The sequence below is a fragment of the Cricetulus griseus genome, chromosome 7 (assembly GCF_003668045.3).
Source record: "Cricetulus griseus strain 17A/GY chromosome 7, alternate assembly CriGri-PICRH-1.0, whole genome shotgun sequence".
Lineage (NCBI taxonomy): Eukaryota > Metazoa > Chordata > Mammalia > Rodentia > Cricetidae > Cricetulus > Cricetulus griseus.
Genome location: NC_048600.1, coordinates 98,691,868 through 98,714,388, shown reverse-complemented (window position 1 = coordinate 98,714,388; position 22,521 = coordinate 98,691,868). Strand labels below are relative to the sequence as shown.

The 22,521-nt window shown below is 38.0% G+C and overlaps 1 protein-coding gene across 10 annotated transcripts in view; it reads right to left on the bottom strand.

Moving 5' to 3' along the window:
* Nucleotides 1-22,521, bottom strand: part of Bcas3 (BCAS3 microtubule associated cell migration factor) — a 487,638-nt gene that overhangs the window by 368,021 nt on the left and 97,096 nt on the right. For all 10 annotated transcript variants that reach the window (XM_027426382.2, XM_027426380.2, XM_027426386.2 and 7 more), the window contains exons 9-11: nucleotides 20,694-20,770; nucleotides 11,774-11,850; nucleotides 7,662-7,745 (exon numbers count right to left, since the gene is read on the bottom strand). In XM_027426382.2, the coding sequence (XP_027282183.1) occupies nucleotides 7,662-7,745; nucleotides 11,774-11,850; nucleotides 20,694-20,770 (238 nt within the window). The remainder of the gene's footprint in view (nucleotides 1-7,661; nucleotides 7,746-11,773; nucleotides 11,851-20,693; nucleotides 20,771-22,521) is intronic.

Sequence of the window (22,521 nt, the reverse complement as noted above, 5' to 3'; positions counted from 1 at the left end):
CGCTAATTCCAAGCACAGAGCTGTTTTGTTTAATACAGAACAAATATGCATTTCTTTTACTGAATCCCCTTAATGTACATACTTTAGAATGTATGACACAGTAAGAAAGGAGTTAGTGATGTGACAATATTTTTTAAATATGGCATATCAAGTTTTATATTCATCAAGATAAAGACTTAGACATTGACAAAATATCTAAGTGGGAAAAGATTAAATTTCTAAAGTATACCTATACTATTAGAAAAAACTCCACAATAAGAGTAACGATAGGAATTACCTTCTCCTTCCATAACAATTACTACACAAATGACATCAAACAGGAAGTGTAGTTGACAGGTTTCTTTCTTGTCTGTGAGAAGAAGCAATCCAATGTAGTGTTCCTGGTACGCTATTGCACTCAAAACAAGTGAGTAAAGCTATGAATCTCAACTGATTGCCCTGATATTTATTAATAGAAATTAGGGCAGGGGCTGCAGCTCAGTGAGAGTTTACCTCACATGCCAGAGGCCCTAGGTTCAGTCTGTATTGAAAAAGAAAAACAGAAGTGAAACCATGAGCAAAAATGTTCTTAACGTAACAGTTGTTTTTTTCCTCTGGGGGGGGGGGGGAAAGCTAGAAGAGAAAAAACTATACCAATAACAAATTTTTGAAGGAGATTCTTCACATTAAAGCTGGAACAAGCAGCCTATATTTCAAGGACATATTAAAAAATAATTGTGGCAAAATAACCTTACCTGTAATATGGTATATGATCTAACATGTGGATGCGTGCATGCGTGTTTCAGTGGTCTTTTACTTACATCTAGTTCCATTTGTCTTTTCGTCTTACTATGCTACTATAAAGATAAACCTATTATTGCATAGATACTTGGACCCTTGAAAGGAAATAATCTTCTACACATTTTCTTCATTTCAGACTAGCAATTCAAATTAATGTTTAAACTTTTAGATTTTTGTCACTGCCTTCCCTAACAATCAACCTGAATTTCCTTATGTAGAATATAAAAGAGGATAATTTTCTATGCTGGTGCTAAGAAATTGTTCAAATGAGATTATATGATTACAATTTTAAAATCTTGATTTATGTTTACTAGCTCTCTCCTAACCGTCTTATATTAATGTCTTTTCTCCCCACTGTGGTCAATTGATTTAATAAAAATGCCCATGTTTTCTCTTGTTACCTGATAACTTAACGACAACAGTTTTGAGAGGGCAACACCATTAGCGCTAATGGATGGGGGGACAACTGATAGGGCAGAGAAAGGTTCAAAATGACAAGGGACCCTGTGGCAGACTTGCCTGCATTGGAAGAGAACATATACCGTGTCTATAGGATTAAAGGCGGTGATGGATTTCTCTCTCATTTTGTTATAGTCACGTGGTCAGGTGCCTTAATGCAACAGTACTGTTTTGTGAGAGCACTCTGGCAAAATAATCAGGGATTGAAGAAAGTTTAAATAATTGAAATATTTCAGATTATACAGATGATTTCTCTATTCCCAATTGGTGTCTTGCCCTCATATATTTTTGTATCCAGTCTAAGTAGGTATTAGCTATTTGGATAAAGTGGGAAGGTGTGTGAATAATACAGCACCACATCCGCTGCTCACTGTAAAAATGCTTGGAGATATGCTTCATTCCAACATGACACAGACTTTAAGAATGACTGCTAAATTTTTACTATGTACATTATTTCAAGACAGGGTTTCTCTGTATAGCCTGACGGTCCTAGAAGTCACTCTGTAAACCAGGCTGGCCTTGAACTCACAGATATCTGCCTGCTTCTCCTCTGCCTCCAGAGTGCTGGGATTTAAAGGCCTATGCCACCATACCTGGCTCACTTATGTTCATTCTCAAGCAAAGTCTTTGTTGATGTAAAAAGCATTCACACAGACACACACACACACACACACACACACACACACACACACACACACACACACACACACACACACGATTTAGGTGGCTGCAATGATTCTTAAGAGTCTCAGATTTGGTGACTATAAAGGGGTTGTATTTAAGGAAAAAAAGAAAAGATGCTTTTACCAATAGTCATTGTTCTTTCCAAAGACACATCAAGTTTTCACGCCAACATGACTGAAATACACTGCCTTTCTCTTGTTTTCTTGGTGACTTTTGCCATTGCCTTGTGATTTGCTTTCCTCATTTCTTCCCACTTTTTATGTGCCCCAGTTCTATTCATATTCTTTGGCATAAAAGCATGAGCTGATACGCTCTGGGGCAAACACAGATACCCAAGCAGACACTCTCACTCTGAAAGGCCTTGCTGATAAAGGTTTGGTACCTCTGCATGGGAATGGCTCCATTAGCACTGATGGTGGGCATGCAGCAGCTGAGGCACTTCAGAGGTTAATAAAGCTTCCTGCTCGCTCCACATCAATACACTGTGGCGCCTGGTTCCCTGGGTCCTTCAGAGGCTTACTCGACAACACTTGGTGTAAGTCGTTTCTTGTGAATTATTGAAACAAATGTTTGGCTGCTAATTGAGGAACACTAATGTGTTTTATAATCACTGCAGTTTGAGATTTTAGCACAAAACAAAACAGTTGCAATTGATTTGTGGGTTTTTGCCCCCCTTGGTTTCAGTCTTCTCTAACTTTTATCTTTGTGCTTGAATTCAGCAGGCAGAACTTTGCTGGTCATCTTATTTAAGTATACTTTACAGTTTAACATTCTTAGGAATGTTTTACTTTTGAAACTATTTGCCACTCTTACTGGTCTAAACCTTGGGACAGTCCTCTTGCAAGAACTGTGCACCACACCTAGCCAAGGTTCTTAATTTTTGGCATGTGGTTACCCAACCAGGTATCTGTTTTGTATTCCTGACCCGTAGGTCAATAGGAACAAATTACAAGCAAAATAGGCTAGGACAATGGTTAAAGATCATATCTGGACAGAGATAATTCTAGATTTGAATTATGGCTGTATGATTATTGGTTAACTGTTTAAGCAGTGTTTTATTTAAACTTCCTAGCTTCTGACTTTCTCATGCATGCCATGGAACACAGGCACACACTCACATATACACTAAAAGCAATAAATAAAAAAATGAAAGAGAGAGGGAGAGAAAGGGGGGAGGGAAAGAGAAGGGGGAGGGAGAGAGAGAGGGAGGGAAGGAGGGAGAGAGAGAGAGAGAGAGAGAGAGAGAGAGAGAGAGAGAGAGAGAGAGAGAGAGAGAGAGAGAGATTGATTTATATTTAACCTATGCATCTGGAGAGATGACTCAGCAGTTAAGGGCACTGTTCTTGAATGAGCAGAGTTCAGATCCCAGCCTGTCAGGCCGCTCACAATAGCCTGTAACTCCAGTTCCAGTGGATCCTCCACCTTCTTCTGGGAACCCAAGGCACCTGCTCCAGGTACACACACCCACCACAGATTACCTAATTAAGAAAACTTATACTCTATGCCCCATCATAATAAGCTAGTTAAACAAACCTACCAATACTCTAGATGTTTTTGTGAAATATTTATTGCAGAAGGTGTTGCACATTAGTTAAGACAGTAAAGTGTTGGGAGATCAAAACCCAAACACAAGGTAATGCAGGCATCCTGTGTGGCACACAGGCCTGGAGATATCTGTTCTTGCTAGAAGGTTGTAAAGACATAAGATGCACCTACCACACCTCTGCCTGTAGGGAGTCATGTATTGGAATTAGCCTTGCCAAGGACTTCTACCTGATTAGACCCCTTCCTTTCTTTGGGTTGAAACAACCTGGGAGGCTGAGTCCAGACAGACCCTGTGAGTTCCAGATTAGCCTGGTGGCATTCAGGATGTCCTGTGTGATTGTAATTCTATGTTATTGTGATCCTGCATCTGGGAGGTGGGAGCAGGGTAACAATAGAAGAGTCAACCTCTCCTTGTGTTCAATAGAGCTTTAAAAAAATCTTAGAGTAAATTCTGATAAGTAAGAAACCAAACATCGTGATAACTGGCAGAGATGATCAATACTGATAGAAATAGAGCCGAAACTAGGACTAGCCATCTTTACTTACTGAGTTCAGCCATGGTTTTGTTAAGTGTGATAAAACTCACTGTTTTTGAGTAACAAGCATTGTCACACTGTAGGATTACTCCACAGGGAATGTGATATATCTTACCCTATATATCATTTGTGTTTTCTACTATTTTTACTTATCAGTTGCCAGATATGACTCTAGTTTGATATTTTTTTCATGATCTTAGCAATTTTTTTTTATCAAGGTAACATGTCATCATTTAAAGAAAAATAGGCACAATCTTACTGTTCTTATCTTATTTAATATTTCACTGTTTATTCTCTATCCTATCTTATTTGCTTTTGTATTTGTGTGTCTGTGCAATTCAGAAACAGAAAGAAAAAGACATGTAGAATCACCATATTGCATAGGCAAGTCTCCAACTTCTAAGTTCAGGTGAACCTCCTATTTCGGCCTGCCAAATAGCTGAGACAACAGGTGTACACCAACATAAATGGCTCATAATTACTGATCCTTAAACTATAAATAGAAAACTAAAACTATCTTTGGATGTTTCTCTGTGTTTAGATAAGAGGCATGGAGTGCATAGCTAGGCATACCCACATGGAGTCGAGAATTCCAACCTCATTTTTTTATTGGAATAGGATCTCTCACCTGAATCTAAAGCTTGCTGTTTTGGCTAGAATGCTTGACCAGCAAGGCCCTCCTGATTCCACTATCCCCAGCATTGGAGTTACATACCAGGCCATCTGGTTAAGTGGAGGCAGGGGATGTGAGCAGAAGTCCTCAGGCTGGTACAGGAAGCACCTAACCCATTGAGTCCTCTCCTCAGCCCCTTTTATGAAAATTTTTTCAAGTCAATTTAATACACTCTGGCCAGGGAGTGGTGGCACATTAAAGAATGCCAGCATGTGGGAGGCAGAGGCAGGTGATCTCTGTGGTCTACAGAGTGAGTTCCAGGGGTTGGGGATTTAGCTCAGTGGTAGAGTACTTGCCTAGCAAGCACAAGGCCCTGGGTTCTGTCCTCAGCTCTGAAAAGAAAAGGAAAAACAAAAAGACAAAATAACAAAAAAGACCAAAAAAACAAAAACAAACAAACAAATAAAAACAAGGTAACTGGCAGAGTGAGCTGCAGGACAGCCAGGCTACATAGACAAACCCTGTCTCAAAAAAAAGAAAAAAGAAAGAATGAATGAATATTTCTGGTACAATGACTACAATATAACAGTAACAGGACAAAGGAAGTGTTTTGGATTATAATAATTCACTTAGTTACTATGCAATTTGAAACTATTACATTCCTTGGGAGATCATATTAACAACAAATACTCTCTAGTACCTTATGAGGGAAAATTACCAGTTGAGGCAGAAACTAATGCAACTTTCAAATACTTTATATGTAAAAATAAAATCCACATAATGGTTATGAATCAAGGATCACTGTGTCTGGAAGATGCAGGAGGAGTAGAATTCCAGAAGCATCTCCAGCCATAGTGAGTTTGAGGCGAGCAAGGGCTACACGAAAGCCTGACTCAAAAAACAAAAATAACAAACAAATTTTCAAATAATTTGATAATATTTCAAGGAAACTTTAAAATACTCATGACTTCAGACATGAATCCAAATAAACAGAATACTGTATGGATTTTTTAAATTTATTTTTTATTTTATTATTTTAATTACTCATATTTACATATCCATCCCCCCATTCCCTCGATCTCCCATGTTCCCCACCCAACCCACCCCAACCTACCCCCAGACTCCTTCAAAGTCTGTCATATTGTTTGGGATTGGGTCTAGACCCCCCTTGCTGTATCTGGGCTGCAATAGTATCCCTCCATCGGGAATGGGCTCCCAAAGTCCATTTGTGCTCTAGGGTTAAAGACTTGCTCCACTCTTAGAGGTCCCATAGACTGTGTTGGGCTTCTAGCTGGTACCCACATTCAGACGGTTTGATTTGGTCCAATGCTGTTTCCCCAGCTTTATGACTAGGGTCTCTATGCTATCAGTAGGTCAGGTTATATGGATTATTTTTTGCTGTTTGTTTTCAAACCTATTTAATGACAAACATTTGAGTTGTTTACAAATACAATTTACCAACTCAGAATTTAATATGTGCTTAAATTAAAAGTATATCTGAAAATTTAAGTTCTAGAGTTGTGGATCCAGAACAGTACAGTATATGCCAATCACACATAAATTCTAATGACCAAATTAGTTATAAATGCTCTTTTGAAAATTTCTCTGGGGAGACAAACTGAGAAGTACTTAGTGAGAAGTACTTGTGAGAAGTACTTAGTACTATGTGGCTCATGCTGGCCTTGATCTCAGTATATACCCTGGATTAGCCTGAACTTGCAGGGATCCTCCTGCCTCAGCCCCCCAAGTGTTAGGATTACAATTGTAAGGCAGCAAGGTTTGTAATTTTTTAGAGCCTAAACAAGGAAGATCTGAATACATACTTCATATCCCAATAAAAAGTGGGGGAATGCAGGAGGCTCAGACTTGTAATAGCCTCATTTCCATATACCCACAACAAAACACTTTCAAAATGAATCCAGGCCCTTTCCTTTTATATAAAAGGGGGAAAAAAAACTAACAACAAACAAAAGCATAAAGTGCAGCCCCAGTGGGTCATTCAAAGTGATGTGCTGTCTGGATCCACATGTATGAGACAGTTAAGTTCAGGGGTCTAACATTCAAAGCGGTACTTCTTTGTTAAATTACTATAGATGAACTCACAGGAGAACACTCAAGAGTTCACCTAATTACAGTCTTTTTATACAGGACCAGAGCAACATGAACACACAGTGCTTTGAGTGTAAAGACTTTACCTTCCTCTGTTTGTGAGTGAAGCGAATGTAACACTTCTCTCATCAAGCCTGGGGACACATTCTAATGCACACCATGCAAGCAGTTGTGACAATCTTGAAGTATTTTTGTATTTAACATAAAACAGTGTGACCTTTGATTCCCTCTCTGTGGTTGACTTTGGACTGTTGTCCTCTGAGCAGTTGTGCTTTCTATTACATGCTGTCATGCAGATTCACTCTGTCGTCCCTATTATTAGAATCACTCTGTTGTAGACTTCACAATTCAAAAGGATGGTGGTTGTAAGAATACCTTATAATCAGCACAAAGTTTACCAGACAGCGTTAAAATTAATCCTCACACACAGAGAGAAGTCACTTGACAAACAGCAAGGGGCCAGCCTCTAGATATGAAAGAATCTTTGAATGTGCCAGGGGACCAACTCAAGTTTTCATGAGGAAGTTTTGAAAGCAAGAAGACTCAAAATTGTTCAAAGACGCACAGGATGTACACAAGCCTGTCAGTGTAGGTATGAAGATGCAAATCACAGAAAAAAGAACCCGAATTGCCACTTAAAACTTGTACAATTCACTGTAATGTGGTATTAATTAGTTACCAGACCTGAATCCGGTTGAAATACATCCAGGTTTTTAATGGAGTTAAGTGCAAACCATACGATCTTTGCAATAAAAGAACTATTAACCTTGAAAGATTAACTTCCAAATCACAAAAGGGTAAAACATTATGACTTCTTACATTCATTCTGCACTTGTGAATAAAAACGAAATGGACCATCTCATCACAGTTCAGCAGTTAAACCTGGTTAATTACTCCACATAATCACAACTCCTAGAAACTTCTGAGGTACTCACTTTAGCAGCACTAATGACTGTGGCAGTGTAAGACTGAATGTTGTCTCCACAGGCTCCACCACGAGACTGATGACATCGAATCAACTGGGGTAACGGGGAGAAGAGAACACCAGAGTCATTTTCTATTAAGCTGTTTAACTCTACAGGCTATTAGACAGTGGCTATTTACCATGCATAATAATGATTGTGGGTGGGAATGTTTGCATGAGTGTACTGCAGACAAAACAGCTAAAAGCCCTGCTGAGACACGTTTACCCCTTTTTATAATCTTCTGGTGCCACTCAGGCAGTTTCATGCTCAACTATGGTTTTAATTACACGATGAACAGGCTTTAAGAATTCATAAACGCTGAAATGGTAGGATTCCGGCTCTGGCAGCCTTTCCACAAATAAATTTAAAAAACATAATCAAAGGACTTACACATAACTTCCTAACATTAAATATTTGACATACTAACAAATTGGATGTTTTCTCCTCTTAATTCCTCTACAAGGATTATAAAAGGAAACCTAAAAGAACAGGCAAAACATTTTAGCCTATTTGCATGTCCAATTGTGTCTGTGGGAAAGGGGACAGAGAGTACACAAACCAACTATGTACAAGCGCTAACTGTCCACTTCAGAGGCTCCCAGCACTTGCCACTTGGAACAAACTAGACTTCCAACTGTCGATGTGAATCACGATTTTATTCTCGAGTATTCAGCAGAAACTCAGGATCGAACTCTTCACTGGCAACAACACGCTTATATTTACCAAAAATAATCATAAGTAAGATTCTCATATAACAGTTTAAAAGTAAAATGACAATAGCAGGGCATGCGAACAGCATGATATTGTAACAGGTAATTTCAAAGCCTGTGAAATCAATAAATAAAATTTGAAAAACACCTTTTATGACCTAAAATTGGGTTCTGTGGCACAGAGTACCATGTAATCCTTTTATTCCTGACTCACGTTTTTAAATCCCTCAAAGCAATATGAATGTAACAGACTAGAGCATCTTAAGTCAGGTCCATGAAGCCAAGCTGTTTTTCAGGCCATGTCTGTGAAGTCACAATGAGCAGAATTCAAGTTTTCTGATCAGTAAACGTGTTTGTCAGAGTAAATGTGGAAAGTGACTATTGTAGCTAATGGAAAGAATGGCTTGTTCCTTCAACCACAAATCCAGTCAAACATTATGAAAATTATTCCTCTGCTGCCTCCTGCTGCTTAAGTAGAGAAAAACAGCATTGTGCAAAGGCTGAACCATTCTCCCTGTTTCAGTTCATCACAATCCATATGGACAGCAAACATCCTCACCCTCTATACCAGCTCACCATCATACATATAGAAAATTGTTAATGCTACATAAAAAGAGAAAATGAAAAAAAAGAGAAAATACTAATTAGTATTCAAAAAACAAATGGAAAAATAACCAATACCCTTAAACACTTCAGTTTAACTACAACTGAGTCAAGATTTGTACATGAAAATATGGTCAGAAACAGCATAGAAAAAATTACATTTGTATCAACATACAAATGGACTAATTTTGGAAAATAATATTAAGCAAAATGATCATTAAGGAACAAATATATTATGTTACATTTTGTAAAAGGGAAATATATATAACTACATGTATATATATTATGTACATTGGCACATAAAATATGAATGTATATAAAATATACACAATGTAAAATTAAATGAAAGTCTAATCAAAATGGAAGAAGAACAAAAGAGAAAAATGGCCAACCAACAAAATATGAAATGGCTCAGCAGATGAAGGGATTTGCCTCCAAGCCTCAGTTCAATATCCAGAACCCACATGGTAAAGAAGAAAAATAACTCCAAGTTGTTCTCTGACCTCCATACATGCTTGTGTACATGTGTGCACAGAAATACACACATACACACACACCAATAAAAATTGTAAAAAAGAGAAAGAAAGAAAGAAAGAAAGAAAGAAAGAAAGAAAGAAAAGGAAGGAAGGAAGGAAGACATTTAAATACCCCAGGAAGACAGGCAAACTGTACCCCTGCAGGTTTAGGCAGCAGTGGCAGTAGGCATACCTCTGGTTTGCCTATTGAGGTGGTAGGGGTGAGCAATCTGTGACTACATTTGAATTACAGGAACTGAACACATGGACAGATGCTGACATCAGAGTCTGACACGCAAAGGAAGAACATATGACTGTGAATAGGAACAGGAAAGAACTTGCTGAAAGTATCAGTATGCTACCTCATTTCTACATCATGTGAATATGCATATACAGATGTACAAATACATCTGCATTCCTGTTTTCTATATGTAAGTGACATGTTTGCATTGAGAAGTCCTATAAAGAAACACACCTGAGTACAAAGACCACACCCACAGGACAGAGCTGGCTTTCTAATGATGTCCCTTAGAAAGAACCAGAAGGAGCCTGAAGAGACAGAGCCTACTTTTCTTGCAAAAGACCACACACAAACACACACACACACACACACACACACACACACACACACACACACACACACACACACACCACACCACACCACATCACACCACACCACACCACACCACATAGTCAAGCACACTGTCTGAAAACTGTTCTTCAAATTTTAACCCAACTTTGCTAGGTACTATTATTTATGACTCTTTCTGCACATAATGGCAATGCATATCCTGCTTGGTTCCTGCATGTGACAGGAACTAGAACTATTATTCACATTTGTATCTATAAAGACAGAAAACAAAATGCAATTCTCAAGGAAGTTGCTTCTTCTCAAAAACAGTAGGTAACTAATTAAACCTCCAACTACAAATGTGCAGATTTCCGCATGTGGGACTATATCGGCAAGTGCCAAGGGATGGTTTATACACTTTCTTTGTGTATGTCTCCAGCACTCAAGGGAAATGCATTACAGATATAAACATTAGGAGACACCATTATGTCACCCCATTTAACTGTACGGCTCTTGCATTGTTTGAAAAGAATAATTTGAAACGAGCTATTTTTACGGGAAAATGAAGAGACCAGACAAGAAGGAATATAAATAGAGCATTCAATAACATGCAAAATATCTTAATTTTTGTAGACAGGCTTTTGGAAAAAGAATTAAGGACTTCATCTAGAAAAATGATTTTCATCAGGCCATTCTTGATTCTGCACATTCCAGAGACCAGTTGATTTACGAGTTCTGTGGCTTCACCAAGTACTTACTTTAAGTACCACATCCTGATTTTGTCAAGAACTATTTTGTACTATTTCATAATATTCTCAAGACACAATAACCATGTAACCAAGAAAAATGAAACAAAAATGCTAATCCTCAAAGCCAACAGTACTTTTATATTTTATTTTATATTTGCAGGCAGAATCCTAAATAGCATAAAAAAAGATTTCATACCTTCTTGCATAAAATCAAAATTTATGTTTTATATTGGATGGTACATAAATAAAATGCTAAGATATAAAAGCATACTATGGCAACCTTCATTCATATATCCATTCATCCATATCCAACAAGGCATTTCATGTGCTTTAATCATTACAACAATTGGCTGATCATATAAGGTCAATAAAAATAGTTCCATGCACCATGATTCCAATCTACGCAAGAAGACAGTTTTCTAAATATTCCTAGAAACTGCTGTCTTTAGAAAGTATTGCTGTGACAGTGAACTTCAGTGCTTATTTCAATATTAAACAATCTCTGGGCAAGCAGCTCTATGCAGAAGCCTTTGTTTAAAGGACAGCTTTGGTGTAATGACATGTGCTGCTAGTCCCAGTGAATGCAGGAGATGGGAACATCAAGTTCACCCTGAGCTTAGGAGACCCTAACACAAAAACAAAAGAAGAAAATATGATTTTTCTATTTGAGTTAAGGCTCGCCATATATGACTGGCCTGGGCACCCCAGGTTAGCCCAAATCTTGAGGTGATCCTCTTACCACTGGCTTGTAAGTGCTAGAACCAAAGATATGTACCACCAGACCCAGCTATGAATCCTTAAAAGTCAGATTAGTAGATGTACAAGTAAAACCAATCCAAAAAACATTCACTACTGGTTTTTGCCAACATATAACACAAAATGTCCTTCCACACCTGCCCCATTACAACTAACCCAAGTCTGAGCAATGCCTTACCTTGTTTTCTGCATAAGCAAGCCAGCGGCTACCAAGAGCAATGGGATTCATGTTTGGCCCAGGACAAGGATAACAACCTACAAGTTCCAAAGAGCATTATTAAGAAATTTCATAACTTTTTCATTAATTCATCACTTCTTCATAAAAGAAAAGCACAAAAATCAAATGCTTGATTCTTTTTCAAAACCTGGTAAAATTCAAATAATAGTAATCATTGTTTTGTTTTGAGACAGGGTCTTTCTGTGTACTCCTGGCTGTCCTGTAACTCACTCTGTAGACAGGCTGGCCTTGAATTCATAGAGATCTGCCTGCCTCTGTCTCCTGAGTGTTGGGATAAAAGGTGTATGCCACCTTGCCCGGTCCAGTATTCATTATTTTAACACTTAAATGACCTGTATTTTTTAATTCTCTGTTTACCTTCCTGATGCATGCTCTGCTCCATTGACTCAGGAAGACCTGGTAACCACTTTTTACTAACTATGCATTTATACTGTTATTCCTGAAGAACAAAGGAAGTTAGAAGGAAATGACTTAAGTTCCTAAGTTTGAAGTTCATACATTTAAAAAGAATTTTTGGAGAGGACAGAAATCATACAATAGGTACAAGAAGTTAAGGGCAAGAGACCAATTAAAACCAGATACTAAGAAATTAATGCTAATGTGGCCAATGAGCATAAAGACCTCAGCAGAAAGATTCGAGATAATGCAACGTACTTATGTTAGCACTCCATTTCATTCTTCTTGGTTCCGATGCCAGCTATTAATAGGATAAATGGTTCTATGATGTATTTACTGTTTATCACTTTCCATACTCTTGATTAGGGTTATCCTATGGTTAAGAACTGTTTCCTTCTCTTTTGTGTTGACTCTATAGGAAACGGTGGTGTTCCTGTCATTGCCGAGTGCATATTATGCTGGCATACATGAAAAAAGGCATCCTGAAGCTGTACAAAGACAACACACAATTTTCTACTACATAGTATAGATTTGAAATGAGACATCTGAATGCTAACATCACATTTGAGATCTTGAAAATTAGCTTTAAAGGCTAAAGTAAGGGTGGTGGAAGCAAGAACATCAAGACTTACAGGACATGTGAAGACTAAAGAGTGGCCTCAAGTTCAGTCAAGACTACTGTCTCAAAGGAAAAAAACATCTAAAGTTTAAACAATATAACTTCAAATCAGCTCTCATAACTAGTCCCACTGATATTAGATGCTATTACATGTCTTCTTTACATGTGTGATTGCAACCTAAGGAAGACAAATTACCTACTGGAACTCAAATGAACCTCAGGAATTACAGGACAGGGGAGTGAAAGCAAATTGTTTACTGCTTAGCCAAACTATATTTTACAGCTGGCATCATCCCAACCTTATAAGCATGACTCCTCTTTGACTTTCAGCTAAACTCTAAAAAAATGAGCAAAGGGGTATAACACAGTGGTGGACCTGAACATCTGTAATATTAATGTTTACAGACCATTTAACAAAGAAAGGCAACTGGACCTTAACAGAACTCAGGATTTCCAATGGAAATAATATAGAATCCAAGAGCCCCATATCAACTCCTCCACTATGGAAGAAAAACTGTGACGACTCACACAGTTAATCTGAGTACTCAGGAGGCTGTGGTAGCAGGGCTGCAGCAAGTTTAAGGCCAGCCTGGCCTGGCTTCTTGTATGAGTAAAGAATTTTAAGGTAAATGAAAAGTTGTTCGGGCCAGAAAGTTGCTCCTAAAAGAGACTTAACTTTAACACATTAGGTAAGTAAGACTTCCCTACGCTCAACCCTGTGGCCTCAAGCTCTGAGATCTGCCTACCTCTTCCTACCATGTGCAGTGACAGAGGCTAAAGGCGAGCAACTACACCATCACACTGACCTCAATCAGCTGATCTATATTACAGGTACCAGGCAAGCCAATGGTGAAAGATGCTACCTATGGTAGACTCTGGCTACACACCACATACAAACAATACTTCAGGGCTAGAGAACTGGTTAGGCAGTTAAGGGCCTTTGTTGTTCAGAGGAACAGGGGATATGTTCTAGACCTCAAAGGCATCAGGCAAAACACTCATGCACATAAAAATGGTAAAATTAGTGAATCTAAAAACATTTTTATTCATTCAGAATGGATAATACTTAAAAGTATAACATGAAGCCAGGAATGGTAGAATACATCTTTAATCCAAACACTCAGGAGGCAAAAGCAGATAGAGATTTGAGTTCAAGGCCAGCCTGGTCTACAAAGTGAGTTCTAGGGTAGCCAGAGGTACACACACACACACACACACACACACACACACACACACACACACACAAATCTACATTGCTAATACATAGCTTTAGCTGAAAATAGTTTTTTAAAAGGACACCATCAAAATGAAAAAGAAGAACTGCAGAGACAGCTTGGTGGTTAAGAGCATTTGCAGTTCTTTCGGAGGACCTGCGTTCTATACTCAGTAACCACATGGCAGCTTACAACCACCTATAAACTACATTTCCAAAGAATCAATGCCCTGCTCTGGCATCTGTGTGCAGGAGTAATACATGTGAAACAAATACACACATGCAGGCAAAACACTCATAACACAAAATTTTTAAAAAATAAAAAAACAACCAGTAGAATAGAGGAATATTTTTGCAACCCATAAATGACAAATGACCTATTTAAGAAAATTTTGACAACTCAATATTGAGATATTTTTTATTTAAAAATGAACTAAGATATGCATTGGCAAATATGTGAAAAGTAATAGGTATTACTGGCCACTAAGAAAACATATATAATTACAAAAACTTACAACCAAATGTTCACTCCCAAGAGAACTGAAATTACATCCACATAAAAACTATAGTGTGTACTCAGTTTCATATAAGCACCACCCATACATTCCAGAAGGATACACAGATACATGCCTAACAGCTATAAATTTACATAAGGAAGAAATAAGACCTGAACACTATGTGTAGAGATGCATGGCTATAATCCACTCTTGGGACACGGAGGCATGATTATAAGCACTTCAAAGTCAGCCTGGGCTATATAAAATCCAGTCTTAAAAGGAGGGGGAATGGACAGAGGGAAGGAGGGAGGGAGAGAATTAGGCAGGAAGGCAATCAGAGAGTCAGAAGGTGAAGAAATAATGAGGCTACAAACCAAGTTGAATGCTATCTCTATGTTATATTAGACACCAGTCACAAAGATCACGAAAGATGAGAAAATGTGAACACAACCCAGAAATGTGCACATACACTTTAAATATCAATTTGAGGGTTTACTTAAACATCATGTGACTGATTAATGGCCTTAAGGTTCTATGAGATCTGAAGAAATTTGCACATTATTTTCTGCTCATTTCGAATGTATATGAAACATATGAATTTCAGCACAAGGCTATCCAAAAATTCAACAGGAAACTAAAAAAATCAGTTTAGTTCACTGCACATGTATATACTTGCAGATTTTTCTGCCCAGGGCCTGGAGACACCAGAGCAGCCCTCTTTACCTTGTGAAAAACCCGAAGCTGTGGAGGAAAATTTAACAGACAAACTGACCTAGATGATACGACCACCAATCCTTTCTGCTGTATATTACAAACATGTGGGAGTGGTGGTTCCAAGCCAGCCTGGATAAACACCAAGGCATTGCTTTCCCAAAATGGAAAAAAAAAAAAAAAAAAAAAAAAAAAAAAAAAAAAAAGCAAGCAAGCAAAGCTGTTCTTACCAAAATTTTAACTTTGCATTTTAAAGCTACTTTAAACTCATTTCCATGTGTTCCATGTGTTACTCATCATTAACATAAACAAAGAACAGGCATTCTAACACTAATAACATTAGGACTGCACCAATAACTTTCCTTCTCAAACTGAAACTCAGGCAGATGCACAGAGCCTGTTTATCAGACACCCGGGTCTCTCTGGAGACTCCATATCTGCCTTACAACTTCAAAGGATCCTTAAAATGACTGCTAATGACATCTATCAGTCTTTGTCTTTTGTTTTCCTACTCATACCTGGGTTTTGAATTTCCACATCGGACAGCTGCTCAAGACCAACTTTTCTGTACATCCAAACACAAAGGTGTCTCCTTTCTCGTCCTATTGGATGCACTCCGTTAACAGTTCTCTATCAGCTCCCTTTACCTGCTCCATCCACTCTTTGGCACCAATCCCCATGATGCCTGCTCTGATGGGCACAGCAGACTCTACTCAGTTTACAATACTTTCATTGTATCCATACATAGCAAGGCCTTCAGCTAAGAATGCATTATGCAAGAGCTTCCCATTCTACTTCAGAAGTTAAATGTCTGCATGATCAAAAGGACATCCTCATTAAGTGGAGATCTTGTGATTCTACACAGGCCATGATCTTTCAGAACTGGGTACCAGGCTGGAGATGCAGCTCAGTTGTTAAGGAGTTTGCTTAGGCCGTGCCAAATCGCAGAAACCCAGCATGACAGGCCTATAATCCAGAACACTCCAGACATGGAGGCATGTGGATAAGGAATTCAATGTCATCCTAAGTTACAGGATGAGGCCAGCCTGGGCTACATTAAACTCTGCCTAACAAACAAACATCCCCACTGGGTGTGAATAAACAGAGACAAGGCACAGGCTACAGGCAAATGAGCTGCCACAAAAGGCACCCTAGTGTGCCATCTCCAGACTCCTCAGTCAGCCTCTGCATCAGTCAAAATCCAAACACAAAAAAATACATGAGATCTCTATCAACTTTGAATACAGCTAAACAAATTAACTGAAGGGTTGGGAGTGGTGCAGAAATTGGAGAAAAATAACCCTCATTAACACTATGGAGTGGCAGCATTTGCCACTGGATTAAGAATTGCATCACACTTAATTTGGTGTGAAATGTTCTTTATTGGTGATGGTGGTGTTTTCAGTCTTGTTATGTTCACTTTGTTTGAGATAGAATCTCTCTCCACAGCTAAGGCTATCCTGGAATACGCTATGTAGCCAATGCTTCAAATTCATAGCAGCCATCTTGTTTTAGTATCAAAGTGCTAGGATTTCAGGTAGAAGCCATTAGGCCAGAAATCATGACTTAAATCACTTGAGTAAAGCTGTAATTCAAGGAGCCAGATTCTTGATGAATATCATCAATCTTTCCAACTTCAAATCACTTGCACAAACTCAATCCCTAGAGTATACAAATTAAATAATCAGGACTGAGAAAGACACTTTCTAGTCGAGTATGAAATGAGACCTGTCACTAGGACAGGGAAACATTTATTAATGACGCTCCACAGCACTGCAGCAAGAAACTACAAAAGTCGTTAAACATAGTAGGAAGCAAGAAATAAGTTCTTGTTGTAGCTTTCTAACCACTTGATGGGTTTTTCTGTTTGGTTGGTTGGTTGGTTGGTTTGGTTTGGTTTGGTTTGGATTTTTTTTTTTTTTAACGTATATGAGTAACCTGTCTTCATGTACACCAGAAGAGGGAATCAGACCTCATTACAGATGTTGTGAGACACCATATAGTTGCTGGGAATTGAACTCAGGACCTTTGGAAGAACAGTCAATGCTCTTCACCGCTGAACAATTTCTCCAGCCCCTGATTTGGATTTTTTTTTTCTTGTTTTCAATACTAGGTATTGAGCCAAAGCCTAACACACACTAAACAAGTGCCCAATACAGATGTCAACAGCCTTCTTGTCACTTTTATTTTAAGAAGTTGCCCACATATGACTTGAATTGCAATCCTCCAACCTCATCCTTCAGCACAGCTACCAAGTAAGAACTAAAACCTTATATTCCGGGTCTGAAGCAATCTCTATTAATAGAAGTTTTAAGACATCCCCAGTCCATGAGAGTTGATGCACAAATTCTCTGAGGGGGTATGTGAGAATCCTCTTGTGACAGAACACAAGACAATAATGGCTTAGCTATCAGTTGTATGCCACTTACAAAGGCAGAAACCCTGGTGACACTTGCTGAACTGCTCCTCCTCTCATGAACAATTCACATGGTACAAGAGAAACTAATACTGGAGGACAACTTTCTTCAACTATTCAGTGGGTCCAGAAACTCACAGTTCAATATTTAGGGATATACAGTAATAATGCTCCACAGAAACAGACACACACATGTCCGGGAGACAGAGAGACCCCCCTGTAACATTATCCCAGCACTCAGAGGCTATGGCAAAGGATGGCAACTTTAATACCACCGTGAGCTACGCTACAATGTGAGGAAGGATACTCTGTTGAAAAGGAGAAGCCAGGACAAGACAGAAGGCAATGGGAAGGGGGGGCGGGGAGCTAACAATACAAAGAAATTCTCTGACGTCTAAATTCTCTGAAGTCAGCAACGCTAGCATCCAAACTGTTGTTAACTAACCAAGGCTAATAATTTGTATAGGGGCGATGGCTAGAGGCAGGTGGGATGTTGGGGGGTAGGAGAAGAAGAAAACATGTGAAACATGCTTGTTCCTAATTTGAACTAATAAAAGAATAAAAAAATAAAAAGGCTAATAATTTGTATTTTAAAGAAATAATAAAAATATGAAATTTTAATTTTAATCCCAATTTATAAAATAATTACAAGTCTATGTCCTCTAAATCAAATAGTAAGACTAATATGAAAATTTAATTTATTTTTGTATGTGTTGCTAGAGCTATCAAACACATCCAGAGCATAAATTCTAAAAGAAAACTTAAAAAAAAAAAAAAAAAAGGACAGGAAGTCAGGTAAGTAGGGAGATACAGATAGGTAGGAAGGTAGGAGTGGGTGGAAAGTTAAGGGTGGGAAGTGAGAGGAAGGAGGGGAGGGGAGCAAGGGGAAGAAGGGTAGATGAGGAGGGAGGGGAGGGAGGGGAGATAGCGGTGGGTGGAAGTAGGGGTGGGTAGGGAGATATGGATAGAAGGAAAAGTAGGGGTGGACTTATGAGGAACTAGGGGAGGAGTATGAATATGCTCAAAATACAGTGTATAAAATGTCAAAGAATTAATAACAATATTATAGAATAATATAGATATTTAAGTTATAAGATAATTATCTCATAACTCAATTATTATTATCCCAGTTATTAAGTGTTCATTATTCACTGTTAACATTTTCTATTCTGCCATTTACTACTAATAAGAAAAATAATAACTTACAAAAAATTTCTTTGAGATAAAAATTTCAAAATATAATTTGCATTAAAAAAAACTCCTCCCAGGCTGGAGAGATGGCTCAGCGGTTAACAACACTAGCTACTCTTCCAGAGGACCAGGGTTTGATTCCCTGCACCCACATAGCAGCTCACAACTGTTTGTAATTCCAGTTCCTGAGGATGTGACACCTTCACACCAATGCACATAAAATAAAGTCAAAATAAATTATTTAAAAAAAAACTCCTCCCATCAAATAATGGAGCAACTAAGATGGTTCCGTGATGAAGTGTGTGCCACACAAGCCTGAAGACCCTAGTTATAACTCCTAAAGTCCACAGAAAGATAGAAGAGAAGAAATTCCTGAAAGTTGTTCTCTGACCAACAAACATGTGCCATAGATTGTGTATCCACAAGGCACAACAGTAATAAAAAATAATTTACAACACAACAGGGGAGCCAGGCAGTGATAGCACACACCTTTAATCCTAGCACTTGGCAGGCAGATCCAGGCAGATCTCTGTTAGTTAAGCCATCCTGGTCTACAGAATTCCAGGGCAGCCAGGACTACACAGAAAAAGCCTGTCTGGAAATAATATAAAACACAAACAAAAAATAACAACACAAAACAACAATAGAGGTGCTCAAGGGATGGTTCACATTTACTGTTATTATGAGGAAGCGGCTTTGGCTCAGGCCACCCATGCCAGGTGGCTCATAAGTGCCTGTAACTCCAGTTCCAGGCCACCAAGACCTCTTCTTGCATCTGAGTGTGCCTCCACACATACATATAAAATTGTAAGAATAAATAAATCTTTAAAGGAAAACCAATGATGTAAGTCTCCATCACCCCATTTTAATGTTCTGAATTACTAAATTAATAGAGAAGTAACTACCAAGGAATACATGCTCCAGAATAAAGTTAAATGGGGTCAAAAAAGAAACACTTAACACTCCAGAAGCCATCACACCCTTATCTGCAATCAATATCAAATAGCAAAAGAACTAAAAACAACAAAAATACAAGTTACTGCTGAAATGGAATGACAAATCCATAGGGAAAGCCAAGAAATCCCACTGTGTTCTAACTAACTCACCTGCAGCACACAGAACTACACAGCCTTCTGCTGACTAACTGTTCCCATCATAGAGGTACTTAAGCATAATGGGTGAACAGCTCAGAAAAAACCATTAAGGGCATGGAGGGATGGGCTAGTCTTAAAATTCTTCATGGTCCACAAATGTTCAACATGTGCTACATAGAAATATTATATCATATAGCATGGTGTGTAGTATAGGATGCATGTAATTATCTGTGTCCCGGACTGAAATTCTAGTTCCTTAAAATTAATAAACTCACCCCTCACATCCCTTCCTATCTCAATCCTCTGCCTTTCTGTAAACTTGTGTTTGAACAGGGGTTGGAACTAGATTCTGGGCTAACTGTTGAGCTTCTGCAGTGGTGAAAGTTGTGGGCAAAGGAAGCTGGTAAATAGTCCTTCAAATTTAAAGTCCTTCCTACAGCACAATCCACTCATTCTCTCCGTACATATGACATGCTAACTGACTTGATAACAGCCACATAAAACAGTGACAGGAAACAGTGAGAGGCACTCAATTTGAGTATATAAAGAAAATGTTATACTATATACAGAGGCAAGTGCTTTGCCATGGTAAAATTCCTTCCTAAGATTAAGGGCTACTAATCTTAGGGCATAGACCATAGCTGAAACCCACTGCTGACAGGATCCAGTCAGCAACAGAAACACAAATGCACACCACAGGAAGTAAAATGATTTGGTACATACTTGTGACAAAAAATTTTTTTGTGAAAGTACAGCTATCAAAGGCAGCGATTTTCTCCTGCAAGACTACGACCAGGATCCTAAAATTAGAGGGAAAAACCAGAATGGAAATATGAGTGAGAAATTCTATGAATTCAATCATAAATAATTAAAATCATGCTTTTAACATAAAACATTTCTAATACATAAGGTAGGAATATCTGACTCCAAAAATCTGAGAATAAAAGCAACGAAATCGTTCCTATAAACAAAGTGACAAATTCTAAAGCTGTAAAGGGTCTCTGAACAGTTCCATTTTCGTATTCTGAAATTAAACAGACGACATTTAGAAAGGATAATATTAACCAGTTGGCTACTTATTAAATGTAGTAGTCAATGATATTTAAAGTCAAACTTAGATATAAGTCGCTTTATGTAACTTATTACTAAAAAGATTGCAGAATTTCTCAGCATACCCAACAAAATCTGAGACATTTGCCATTTAGTATACACCATTTCTAAATGAGTCAATATAGTAAGATTTAGTAACAATTTGTATAAACAGTAATTTTAGAGAACAAAATTTACAAATAATCTGGAAAATATTTAGAAAATATAGAATGTATAATTAAGCTATGATTTTAATGTTTGAAAGTGAAATTCCTACAGCACATCCCAAATATGAATTTGAGTTGACTATTTCTTATAGAATAACAAATCCCATGCTTAATGATTATTTCAATAAAACATCATTCTTATTACTAGATAATTCATGTATTTTTTAAAATTTTAACAAGTAAATCTTAACACATGATAAAAACTGGAGGAGAAAACAGTAAGATTTATTATTTAAAACATCCTACAGTGAACGAGTCTTGAAATGCAGAAAACTTCCACTCGCTGATGGAGAATTCAAAATACTGTTACCACTTCTATTGTGATTGTTACTCAGCTCTGCTGAGAACTCCTCTGTCCATGGATGAACTTTTTGCTGTTACTGAGTAAATAATCTGTTGAATGCTCTATGTGCAATGTTCATATCAGAGGCAGAGAGACAGGGCAGCATAAATGATACAACACAAAACTTTACACTTAACAGCAAATCTCATTTGTGTCCTATCACTAAAGGAAGCCCCAAACCATCTCACACCCTTCAATCAGAAACAATATGCACACAAAGACAGACAGTTAGACAGACAGACATGATTACCAGGACCAAATAAAGAATTCTGAATTCTGTGTGTGAAGGTTTTCAGGGCATGGGTGTTCACTTTTAAACTTTAAAAAAACCAAGAGGGAAACTAAAATATGCTCAAGTTAAATTATACATAAATCAACATATATAAAAACATAAGAATTTCAAGTAGCCTTTCTAAAAAAAATTCCTTAAAACTGTAAAATGGAAAAATACACAGAAGACAAATAGTAACCAAAAGGAAATATAAACACTAATGGCACTAGTCACAAAAGACATTCCATAGCCACAGAGTAAGAAAACATAAACTATACAGGTATGTGAGACCAATAACAGAAACTCAAAATGAGTTAATGAGCACGGAAATTTAAAAAAAAAAAAAAAAGTGGACAGGGGTGGAAAGCTTCCAGCTTGGTACTTGCTGCAGAAGCAAAGGGCCTGAGTTCAGATCCCAGAACTCACAAGAACACTGAAGCCTCTGTATTTCCAGCTTCATAGGGGAAGACAAGATGCCCAGAGGAAGCTGGCTACTCAGACTAGCCAGAATGGAGAGCGCTGGTGTTTGTTGGTGGATGACTCCTGACTTCAACTTTAGGACTCCACACTCTTGAGCACATATGTTCAAGGGCACTTCAACACACAACACACACACACACA